At 42.4% G+C, this 12,969-nt stretch overlaps 2 protein-coding genes across 5 annotated transcripts in view; one reads left to right on the forward strand and one right to left on the reverse strand.

Annotated features, from left to right (window-relative positions):
- Nucleotides 1-12,969, reverse strand: part of LOC118406950 (TBC1 domain family member 15-like) — a 49,700-nt gene that overhangs the window by 27,651 nt on the left and 9,080 nt on the right. The gene's annotated exons all lie outside the window — the stretch shown is intronic.
- LOC118406946 (slit homolog 2 protein-like) lies at nt 1,536-11,321 on the forward strand. Its single transcript, XM_035807342.1, has 2 exons — nt 1,536-1,782; nt 7,259-11,321. Exon 2 carries the CDS (start codon nt 7,320-7,322, stop codon nt 11,058-11,060), a length of 3,741 nt encoding a protein of 1,246 aa, XP_035663235.1. The 5' UTR covers nt 1,536-1,782; nt 7,259-7,319; the 3' UTR covers nt 11,061-11,321.

Below are 12,969 nucleotides of genomic sequence, written 5' to 3' on the forward strand. Positions count from 1 at the left end.
CAGCTACTGGAATTTGACGCCCATAGTTAATTTCAGAAAGGAGAGGCTGTGAGATTTTGTCAATACGAGGTGAGGCCATCAATTTGAAAAGTTTTTTTGTTTTTTTTTCAGATCGGAAAAAATAGGGTCGGGAAATTCGAGAAAAAAGGAAATAAAATTGGTGTGGCCTAAGGTACAATGTAACATTATATTTATAGTGTACATGTAGAATCTAAGAATGTAGGCTGCCAGTTGTCTGGACCACCCTTAAGCTAAGCCCTTCCCTATCCTTCCTAATGCCCAATTTTCCAGAACAGCTACCAGTAACAAACAGTGTGTTTAGCATGTGTTCCAGCCATTATTCTCCTGGGTTTCCTGCCTTGGACAGGCTATTTGTGTAACCTGGATGTACATGTAAGAGACACCTCCCATTACAGGGGCTGTGGGGTGATGCGACCATTAATTCTGCTACATGGACGTTTATAGACCAGAACAGATTGCCTTGTTTACTTCCTACTGGGAAGGTTGATGACCAAGGTACATGTAGACAGGAAGGAAAGGGAGAGACTGGCAAAAGATTTTATCTGTTATGGGGGTCTTGTAACAGATAAAACGATCTACACACAGCTTTTCCCGATATCAGCGAGTCTACAACCTCTCGCCGACAGCTTTTTTCATCGTCTAGATGGAACTACTATATCGCCATTACGATATCGGGAAAGGTCCGGACCATTCGTACGATACCTTACCGATAGCTTAGCAGGGGTCCCCGACAGCTTCGCGCGCGTGTAGATGCTTCCCGACTTCGGGAAGGCTCATTAGCATATAACGCCATTTGGAAAATCGCGCTATATGTTTATGACTGCAAGCGCCATAGGTGTCCGGCCCCCTACGTTCTAGATCCCTCCCGACATCTCCACAGATATCGGTAAAAACTGTGTGTAGATGAGATGAGATACATGTACATGTATAGTTAGCTTAAACAAGTTCTAATTGTTACACTTACATGTACTTATATAGCCCAAGGAGGTTGAATAAGGGCTTTATTCAATCTTGTTGTATAGCCATATTAGCCTATAGCAGACAGAAAGAAAGCTTTAATAGACATTGTAAGTGCTGCATGTTTGTTTTTGTATCCAGTTGATGATAACAAATAAACTGTACTGATCAATTAATTCTTGAAAATCCATTAATATAATTCTATTTTTCTAAAGCATCCTGTTTTTACCAACCAACCAACCAACCAACAAACAAACAAACACTGATGAAAGTGTCACCTTCCAGCTAAGATGCCTGACTAACAAAAAATTAAACATTTCAATTGGAGTCTCTCTTAAACCTCAAATTTGATTTTTTTTTTAACAAGATAAAAAGGAAGAATGCAAAAAAACAAGGTATTTCCTTTGTTTTTATTAGACTTGGCAGAAATGTAACAAGATCAAACAAAGAAGACTGACCAAAAACCCTTCCACCAACTCTTCAATCTACTTGTGCAGTCACCTCTAAAAATACCAGCAGGCACATGTGGCTTCCATATGCCTGGTGATTGACAGGGCAGCAAGTGGAAGAATCTCCCCGGTTTCCATGGCAACGAGGGCACCGAGGGGCAGTCTGGGAACTCCAGATCAATCAGAAGTGAAGTTTTCAGACTGCCACCTCACAGCCCAGGACAACTGCCCTGGGGTTGCTGCAAGAGTCTGCCTGCCTTCCAAGACTTGCATGGGAAGGAAGAGGAATTCCCTGGAGTGATTTTCTCTCCCTGGATTATTGAGAGGGGAATTTCTTGCAAGTGCTGGACACTTGGTAAGTCTCGCATTTCCAACATTTGTGACATTAGCCAGTTTTTTTTTAAGATTGTTACCGTAAACGATAAAGATATAAGTTGCATCTCTGTAGAGATAAGTTGAAAAGTTACAGAAGAATGTTGCTATAATATCAGTACAGTTTTTATGATATTTCTTTAATTAATGATCTTTTCAGACTAGAAATCATGAGGCATACATGTTTACAAATTTTAAAGAAAATAGAAACCGGTAGTGAATCAAGATAGAACTGAGCTGAACATTATTCATTGTGAAATTGTTTCAAGATTGGATCCTGTTGTAGATTATACGATTTGTGCATGCATAATACATGTAGCATACCATGATGGTTAGTCCAAATATTCTTTCTCTTTGGTGCTGTGACACAGACAAATAAAAACTGTTTCCATCCTTCAGCTGATTAATTACTGATCATGATTGCAAGAGACAAATTTACGTAGCTGTACAAAGATTGCAACCAAACCCCTAAACTTGAACCAACACATCCCAGACCTTAATTACTTACACCAGAAAGTTAGTATGTTTTTGAATAGCATTCTGTCTCACACGATAACTTGAGAGGGCCTAGATGAACTGTCTTGATATCTGGTACATACGGTATGTGGGTAGGTCTTGATGAGACTTCAAAATGCTTAAAGATAGCACCATGACTATGGAACAGCAGTGGAACTTCCAATTGTGATACCTAGTTGTTTTAAAAATGAATTGCAGTCAGGGTAATGTACACATGTTTTAATTGGTAAAGTCCTGCAAGTCAAATTTCATCTTATTCAAGCCATCAATCCTTCCTTAGCATGCCACTGGCCACAGCTATAATTTCCAAACCTTTCATATATAACTGGCAAACTGATCCCTCTCCTTTTACATAACGGTTGACTACCAACACAATACTGTAAATGTACAAAAATATGTAGTTTCTATCTAAAACTTTAAGTAAAAGCGAAACTTTTTTTCTTTTTTTTTTTAAGGCAAAACACATTCATTGTAGTGTTCTTGGATTCTGAAGACGGCTAAGATATTACAGCAACACTAAAGGCAAAGCATGTCACATTGTTGTAGCAACTTGAACTTCCTGTTATTGTACTGTCTTGGTAAGATCTTTGCAGTTGACTGCATCAAGGGTCTACTCTTCTGTCTTATTTTGTAACTTGAAGAAAGTCTTCTTCTGTTTGATCTGGCAGAATGTAGCAAGTGGTGGCCATCTGGGGGAGCCTTTTGGACTAGAGTGTGAACTTGTAGTTCAGCTTACAGGACTTTGCTAGTGGACCTTTGGTAACACGAGATGCTTGAACATCTGTTTGGACATATGGTAGTGAAGTATTACCTTGTAAGGGGAAATGGAGCAGTATATGGGATGAAAGGCTATTTATGGGCTATCTTTGCTGTAGAACATTTTACGACCACATGTTAAGATATAAACACAAGACTGAGTAGTGGTCAAGTGGATTATATAGACTCCCAGCCCAATTTCAATATCAATTGGCCTGTGTAGGCCCTGGAAACAGTTTGGCATCCAGTCAGACTGAGTCTACATGTATGTCTTCTGGGTCCTGAAGGCAGGAGTACTTAAGTTCCAATTTCAACCTGTCAAAGCTTTTTAGCCATTACTGTATGAGATGTTATTACTGAGTTATCTGACCAAAAGAGTAGAGGTCAATAACATACTATAACTGATTCAATTACAGTCTGTTGTATTAGGGAAATCTATACATATTATACAGGAAGTTATGTTTGTGTACAAGAAGTCTTATCACAAAATCAAGTCTTATTATTAGGAAATCAAAAGTGTGGTGTTGCATAGGATTTTGGTTAAAGAAGTGATATGTACATTTGAAATATAGGCCCTCCTGACTGAGACAGATTTCTTCAAAGTATTCAAATTCATTACCGTTGGTTGATTTTTGAGAAAAATTTGTGATTACAAGAGCAAGCTATTGAGTCTTATATACCTCCAATATGCTCTTTATATCTGTACAAGTGCAGGGCTCGAAATTCATTTTTGGGATTAGGTGCACTGGTGCACCCAGCTTAAAAAATTGGGTGCACCAAAAATTTTTTGGGTGCACCACTTAAATTTAAGTAGAATGTCAGAAAAAAATAATAACAAAACTTAGTAACAAGCTCTCAAATTATTAAATAAGTACCATGACTGACATTTTTATTATCTTTTTAACACTTAGATGTCAAGAATATGATGTATACTAGTATACTTGATATCTTTTCATACATAAACCTAAGAAAATATTTGGGTGCACCCTGTGCACCCACTGAAAAAAATTGGGTGCACAGTTCTAATTTTGGGTGCACCTGGGTGCACATGTACCCAGTATTTCGAGCCCTGAAGTGGTATGAAATTTTGCTACTAATGTTAGTATTCTAGCAAGTTGTTTTCAACCCATTTCTTCCTGAAACAGATGTCACTACTTAGAGCACACACTATCTATAGGTCCCTCAAGTCAAGAACCTTACACCATTTCATCACCCCAGGTCTTCTGTAACCAGACAGGCATATCTAGCTATAGTATGAGGGTCAGTATGGGGGGTCCTGACAACGATTTACACTGAATTCAGGAGAACCCCCTACGTATTACGCTAAATCAAGGAAGGCAATTATGCTAAATTTCGTCACCTCGCTACGATTTACGTAGATAAGATGGTTTTCCCTACGAATTACGGGAAATAAAATAGGCTGCCTACGCCTTACGGAAAAGAGCATGCAGACCCTCTAGTATAACACAGGACAAACATGTGATGGACATGTTGTTTGTAGGGGTGAGTGGTGCTGACATGGCCAGGCTAGCTGAAAGTCAAGAGAGACAATATCCAGGGGGTCTTATAATACAGAAAAGAGGCTTGCTAAATCAGATTCTTCAAAGCAATTTATTTTGGCTCTCACTCCAATTTATGTCAGGTCTAGACAGGAATAGATGAATTTCCTTGTGAAGTGGCTACCTCTGGAGCAAAGAATTAAAGGATGGTTGGGGAGATGGTACAAAAATGTGGAATACTTGCAGTTATTTGTCTGTGAGTCTCTTTTAAGGCCCAATCTTTGATCAAAGACCATGCAATCTCTTTCTCCTTCACCCCAAATTCAGTTGGCGCCAATGTGGTCAACCACATCCTGGCACTCTTCTGTACAGTGTCTGCAAAGAGGGTCTGCATGGGGGGGTCTTGGTAACGCTTAACGGTGAATTCAGGAGGCCCGGTAACGCTTAACGGTAAATTCAGGAGGCGAAGAATATACCGATAACGCCTAACGGTGAATTAAGGAGGGTCTGTAACGATTAACGGTGAATTAAAATGGCTCGTAACGCTTACCGGAAAAAGGCAAAATGTGCAATGTCAGTGATCCAGCAGCTGGCCTCCTGATTTTATAGGCTGTAAACTTCAAATCTCATCTACGTATTGTAACAACTTTCATAGCTGCAATTTACAAGAAAACTCTTTCAAGTTTATAGATATAGATTTGATCCATGTGCTAAAAAGTCACTGATCTACGAACAGCCAGACTGTTTCCTGGGCCTACACAAACCAGCTCTTGGCTTTAGGAGTACTCTAGGGCCAGACCCCAAGGAGATTTTACCACAGACCCTTTAGTTCGACTCTAAGGGTCTAAATACATAGAACGTTATATATTATTACTTTTTTTTATTTAATAGACAGGCAAGATACATACACTTCTTTAGGCATACAGTTCAGCTGAGATCAGCACATTCCTTATCAAGCCAGATGTGTCAAGGTCAACTGTGGACAGCCCGTTTATTTTAGTAGGAAGGGCAACCACAAATTGACATTGTAAGCTATTGGAAGAGGTCCTGTGAGGTGGTGACTGGGTCTTGTCAAAGTTGCTTGCTCTGACAATGCACTCTTACTAACTCTCTACTAACAGGGAAAAGAAACAGATTTTTCTAAAAGGATTTGATATACATTTTTTGTACATCCTTGTTGTTCGCGGTATTGTTTAGGAATCTATTTAGCATACTATTCAAAAATAACATGCAATGGTCAAATTCTTATTAATTAATCCTGGCTTAATTTTCATCATTCATATTCATTTTGTAGCCTGGTAAAATGTACTCCTTCAGTATACATTTAAATGCGTAAGATTCACATCAGGTGGTCATGGAAAAAGGATCAGAGAAAGCAGTTATTATTATTTGCTATTCAAAATCCCTTGAACATTCAGTCACAGCAATTTTTTCTGCATTTTAGCAGTTTGTCAGGCCTTTATTTCCTATATTTAAAGTCTGTAAGTGTAACTTCATTGATAATTGACTGTCTAGACCCTAGACTATGATTGATAGTCTAGACAATGGAATTTCTCCAGACCTAGCTTCTTGTTGATATTTACCAAACAACAGTACTCATTTACTGGTCCCCGTCATTCTTTATCTAATCTTTGCTTTGAACAATCTCATTAAAAAAACACCTAATCAACAATTATATCATAGTGAAGCAACCGAGAGAGCATACTTAATTAAGCTACAATGCTGGCATACAGGCTACTGAAAAATGGACTGCAAAACTACATGTACAACATCTTCATAAAAAGCACTGGAACCGATCATTGCTTTATCGCTTTATACAGTGAATCTTAGTCATGTAGCACATAACACTGAATCTTTACAAAACTGTATTTGTAAACGTAAACTGACTTCCAAACATGATGACATGCTATATGATGAACATGATGATGAAGATGAAACTTGACCACACGATTTGCTGAGGAAGAACATCTAAATTACACACTCTACTCTCCACATTTCACAGCCTGCCAACCACACTTATCACTGCCACTGAGATATTTATCAGGGGAGGCCTAGTTACTGCCCACCCTGACAGGGAGGAGACATGGGATCTCTCATGTAACTGTTGAGATGTCAGGGGCCAGTGTTGTGCCCTCCTTTTACACTGATGGCCACCAGGCCTTGTTAGAGGTCATATGGAGGTGAGAGGGTGAACCACAGGGCAATGGCTCTAGCCACAAAATGTAGCTTTTTACCCACAGCAGTTTACGAAATGTCTTACTTGCTAACAATGCCTTCATAGTATCATACTCCAAAAGAAAACTGTATATTTTTACCCTGCCTGTTTCAAGCTTGATTTTTTTCCATCCGAGCACTTAGTGTTTGGGAGTGCATGTTGTTGATTTTGGTTGCTGAAGCTGTCATTTGAAGCTTACAAAAATATATTTTCGTCAATTTCATGTCAATGAAGTTCAGATTTTACAGATGGATGGGACAAAACATTCGTCCCAATAAGTAAATTTTTTACCCGGGATGGAGGGACAGACCCTACACAACCCTGCTTTTTACATGTACCCTCAGCTATATTTCCAACAAATTTAAACTGTCAGACACAACCATTGTTTTCTAAAAAAACTATGAACTCACAAATGCTGGTGAAAAAATGAATGCCATTAAATTTACAGTTTTTTCCCTTTTTTTATTTTACAGGAGTGACCAGCAGTGCAGATAGAGATTACTCAGGCCTAAGGCTTCACCAAAGACGACAAAGATGTGGAAGATCGTGGGCTTCATGCTCCTTGTAGCAGTACAAGTGAGCGTGGCACAGCGGCAGCCGGGTCGCGGCCGGGGCTCGGTAGCAGGGTGCCCTCAGGACTGCTTCTGTTATCCCAACAACGTGGCTTACTGCCGCAACATGGCGTCCATCCCCGTCGGGCTCAACCCGCGTACACGAGGACTCCTCATCGCGGACAGCTCCCTTACGACCATTCCCAAGAATGCCTTCATGGGTCTTCCTTACCTCATTGAGCTGAACATTACGGACAATCTCGTGTCAAGTATTCACCCAGACGCCTTCAATGGGCTGAAGAAACTCAAACGACTGGACCTGTCAAACAACAAGCTCAAGACCTTCCCTGGAGCTGCACTGGCCAAAATCAGCAAAGGACTAACATCTTTGAGCGTTGGTGGCAACTTGGTTGCAGGAAGTCTTAAGGCTGACAGCTTCAAGGATATGGACGCTCTTGAGGTACTGTACATGTTCAATACCAATTTTACCACAATTCCAGATGGGCTCTTTGCCAGTCTGAAGAAACTTGCAGTACTGGATCTCTCCAAAAACAACTTTGAGTCTCTTCCAGAGGCAGCAATCAAGGGGCTTGACAACTTGAAGGAAATCATCATGTTTGGAAACCCGTTTGCCTGCAACAAAGACGCATCCTGGCTTAGTGGCTGGATCGAGAAGAACCCGCCTGAGATCGGTGCTGGTCCCACCTGTATGGATCCTCCACGTTTTGCTGGGTATGCTGCAGCTGCCCTCCCAAGTGAAGCACTTTCAGCAGAGTATGAGATGGTGACCATAGACTGCACGGTTGAAGCAACACCACCTCCAGAAGGGGACGGACGCCCTGCCCCCGTCCAGGCAGCCAGCATCAAAGGTCTCATCTGGAAGTGTCCGGGTACCACTGTCCTCAAAGCAGGTCAGTTTGAGGAGTACACTGACCTTGAGGAGCTGGACATCAGTGGCAATGGCATTGTCGACATTGAACCTGGAGCATTCAGTTCCCTCAACAAGCTCAGAGTCCTCTACCTGAGCGGTAACTTGATGACGAGAATGAAGGCTCCAGTGTTGAACGACCTCAAGAGTCTTGAGATCTTCGATGTGTCTGGCAACAAGTTTACTTACCTTCCAGCTGACATCAAAGAGCGACTGCCAAAGATAAAGTTCATCGTAGGCTACAATAATCCATGGTCTTGTGATTGCAACTTGGCTGCCAACATGGACTTGATTGCACACTACTTCCATGAAATTCCTGCCATCTGTGCTGCTCCCCAAGAGTTGGAAGGTCGGGAAGTGCGAGAAGTTCCTGAAGAGGCAATGATCTGCACCCCTCCAGTCATCACTTTCATTGACGAATATGTGACTGTGAAGGAAGGTGGCGATGCTTTCCTGAACTGTGAGATATCTGGACTTCCTGTTCCACCCGCACGGTGGAAAACACCTGATGGCAAGGTTGTCACCATTGACGAACCAGTTGGAAACAAGGAGGTTCTTGGCAATGGAACCCTTTGGATCAAGAGTGTCACAGGTGATGACGGTGGTAACTATGTCTGCATTGCTGATAATGGTGGTGGAATTGCAAGAGGTAACGCTACACTACGCGTTTGTCCCAAAGTTTGTCGCTGCCTGGATATTTTGACAGTCCACTGCTTTGATGATGAGGTCTCAAAGATCCCATCGGACACACGTCTCTTCCTCATGCTGGGCACTGACCTGACTGAAGTCAAGAAGGGCCTGTTCAAAGACTTGAAGAACTTGGAAGAGCTTGACCTTGACAATAATCAAATCACTGACATTGAAACTGGTTCATTTGAGGACCTCTCCAACCTACGACTGCTGTTCCTGTACAGGAATGCAATGGAAAAGCTTCAATCAGGTTTATTCAAGGGCATGACAAATCTCCTACAGATCTATCTGTCCTCAAACAACATCACCACAGTAGAGGACGGAGCATTCGAGGGCCTAGAAAACCTGCAGTTGATCCAGCTTCATAAGAATCAGATTGAACAGATTGGCGATGGTGCCTTCAAGGGACTTCCAACTCTCATCGACTTGGACCTCCACCTTAACAACCTCTCCATCATCCCAGGGAAGGCCATCTCCTCTCTGTCAAACCTAAAGCGGATACAACTCTTTGAAAACAGGATCACAATAGTCAAAGAAGATGACTTCAAGGATTTGGAAAACCTCCAGATGATATACCTGCAGAATAATTTCATCCAGGTGATTGAAAATGGCGCCTTTGCCAACCTTCCTGCCCTGCAGTGGTTGGATCTTTCCGGCAATGGCATCGTAGTCATTCCAGCAGGTGTTTTCAAAGGACTTGATGCGCTGCAACGCCTGGACTTGAGCAACAATGCCCTCGTGACCTTACCTGCATCCCTCAGGACAGAGCTACCATCCCTCAAGTTTGTGATTGGAGCCGGAAACCCCTGGCACTGCGACTGTAACATGATCGCCCTCCGAGGATGGTTCGGTTACTCCGCTGATCAACCTGCCCCACCAGGAGCTGGTCCGGTTTCAGGAGAGCCCCCATACAGGCCGTACTACGAGCCTGACCCTCTTCTCAACCAGGAGTTCGTACAGTATGCAGGCCAAGCACCCTTTGGTGGTCAATACGGTGGTGGTCAGTATGGAGGTGGACAGTACGGTGGTCAGTACGGTGGTGGACAGTACGGTGGTGGACAGTACGGTGGTGGACAGTACGGTGGTGGACAGTACGGTGGTGGTCAGTACGGTGGTGGTCAGTACGGTGGTGGTCAGTATGGTGGTCAGTACGGAGGTGGCCAGTATCAGTATGGTGCAGGTGGAGGCAGTTACGGTCAGCAGTACCAGTATGGCGCAGGAGGCGGTGGTTATGACTACAGCCAGCAGTATGGTGGATATGGTGGCCAACAGGGCGGAGGTTACGATTACAGTCAACAGTACGGCGGCGGTGCAGCCGGTGGGTCCTACCAGTATGGCCAAGGTGGTGGCTACGCACAGGGCGGCTCCTATCAGTATGGCGGCCAGGCTGGCGGCGGCTCGGCTGCAGACGCAGCATTCCTCGAGCGCATTCGCCAACTCCGCGGCGAGTCTAGCAGTTCGCCTGTCAACACCTACAGCTACCAGTTCTACCGGAACAGGAGGAGGCGTCAGGCACCTGGCGGCGGATTCGCGACGTGCGCGTCTCCATTTGCATACGCCAACCAGGACATCAACACCATTCCTATCTCCAGCCTGATCTGTGAGGCCATCCTATTCGTCGACAACGGAATCGCCGTCCTCATCGGAGAAGTTGCAGAGATGCCCTGCAACATCACCACGGAGATCGGCATTGGCAAGTTCTGGGTGACGCCCCAAGGGGCCGTGATCAAGTTCGGCGAGAGCGACGACCGCGTGAAGGTGTCTGACGACGGTACCCTGAGCATCGACGAGGTGGCAGAGGAGGACGCAGGTCCGTACGTGTGCATGGGGGGAGAGCTGCCGGAGATTTACTTCCTGAACTATGTGAGGGAGGTTACCACGATTCCACCACCGCCGGCAACCGAGGCACCGATCGTGGAAGTGGGGGGTGGAGCCCCTGAATTCCCCGAGGGAGGATTTGACTTCCCAGAGCCATCATTCCCAGAGGAAGAGGATTTGCCACCGTTCCTGCCAGGCGGGGAAGAGTTTCCGTTCCCCGATGGCGGAGAGTTCCCCGACTTTCCCGAACTCTTTCCTCCGGAGCCATTCCGCGACGGAAGAAAGTAAAGGACTGACATGAAGAACTGTGAGTAATTTGTTATTGGGTGTGAGGAAAAGAATAAGATGAAGACGAGAAGCCCACTCTCTGTTATCTACAGATACTGTACCAGAATTGTTAAAATCATTTTTACACCTCAAGCTGATACTGTCAAAATAAGAAGCTATACACACTGTGCATAAAATCCATAGATTCACCTCCATGAGGATACTTATACTGCATAGGGAGAAATCTGGCTTCTTTAGAAACACTGAGAAAACAAAATGAGACACAATTGTCACTTACACACTCACAAAATGGAAACAAACAGATTTGCCTGATCTAGAACAGCCAGGGTTTCCTTACATTCCATTGTAGTAGAAGTAAAAGACAAAAAACTGCCAAGCGTTACAGAAATTTCTTAACAGTCTTCAAGAAAATGTCAAATTTTGACTGCTTAATCATCTATAAGTTCAGGTATAGAACAATGCTGGTTGGCTAGCTGTAAAATTGTTACATACATGTATTGGAGTTGATAGTATGCAACAAGAGGGTAGCTTTAAGTCTGCTTAATTGTATATTTTAGATACATTTGACCGTACGTCGCAAGCAGGACTTGAAAAACTGACTTTTCAGGCTTCAGTCCCATAAATATCCGTAGATGGATTCAAAATACACGTAGTAATGTGTTAAAAAATAGTGGTATGTTATTTTTTTTCTATCTGGATATTGTATAACCTAGAAGCCTTTTCTGTCACAATCACAGTTATGATATTAACACTTTTGTCTCAGAGGCATTTTTGTATTAAACTCAATGTAATGTGCTGCAACTGTTGGTCATAGTCTGTCCTCTGTATTTTTGTCCTCAATATTCATGCCGAATGGCCTTGATGCATTATAAGATTTTTTAGTCCTATACCGGGTGTCAGTAATACATTGTAAACCCAAGAAAGTTCTATGTCTCACTCTTCTGCCCCTTCCGTATTGGTATTAACTTGTCATGTAAATATCAACCGAAGTAAGAATAGGTTGATTTTCCCCCGACACCCTTACTGATTGTCTTCACATTATCTTATGCGTGGTAGAGCCCTTATACATGTAATATGCAAGTTTCTTTGCTAACAATTAATCTCCAAGTAGATATTTGGGATTTGGCAGAGAGTCACTCACTGCAGCCAGAAAGCCGTACAACATTCAACATCTGCTAGGAAAATTGATATGAAAACATTCTGTGAATCTTTATATACTGAGGCATTAGTAGGTCAAAAGACATTTAATTTTAGTGCAAATTCTAATAAGACATATTGACAACTTATATTTTAAGCCAATTGCACCCAAGTCAACAATTTGATTTCTTAATGCATAAGACTGTATATAATCCTTAAATCTTAAGCTCACTAAAATGGCTGATTGGCTACCAATTCTCTATTAGTTACGAGGATAGGCAGCTGTTGAGAAAGCAAAATTAGGGGATAAAATGCTGATAAAATGCTGTCTTTGCCTTTTTATACCAAAATACATGATTTTAGCTTCCATTCTACATCCACATACTACCGAGTCTATTTACCAAAAACGGTCCATCTATTCACGTCCACATTCTTTCAACTACAGACAAACACACAACATGTACTTCAATTGCTCCAACCTTTCCTCATATACTGTGAATCTGTGATATACATGTATCACACAAAATGGGGATTTCACAATATGTCTGATGTATAATTATTAGTATAAATCACAGTATAATATACATACTATAGTATCTGTTTTGTACAACAGACTTAGTTTGGCCACACAAAGTTGATTTCATACACAACAACCTTACTCTTTTTGTCAGATGGTCAAATGACAAGTGACGTGCTGGAGAAATCACTTTAGCCCTTCATAAATCTACTACAGAATATTACTGGTATAAGCATCACCAAAATACATTTGTAA

Source organism: Branchiostoma floridae, chromosome 19 (assembly GCF_000003815.2).
Source record: "Branchiostoma floridae strain S238N-H82 chromosome 19, Bfl_VNyyK, whole genome shotgun sequence".
Lineage (NCBI taxonomy): Eukaryota > Metazoa > Chordata > Leptocardii > Amphioxiformes > Branchiostomatidae > Branchiostoma > Branchiostoma floridae.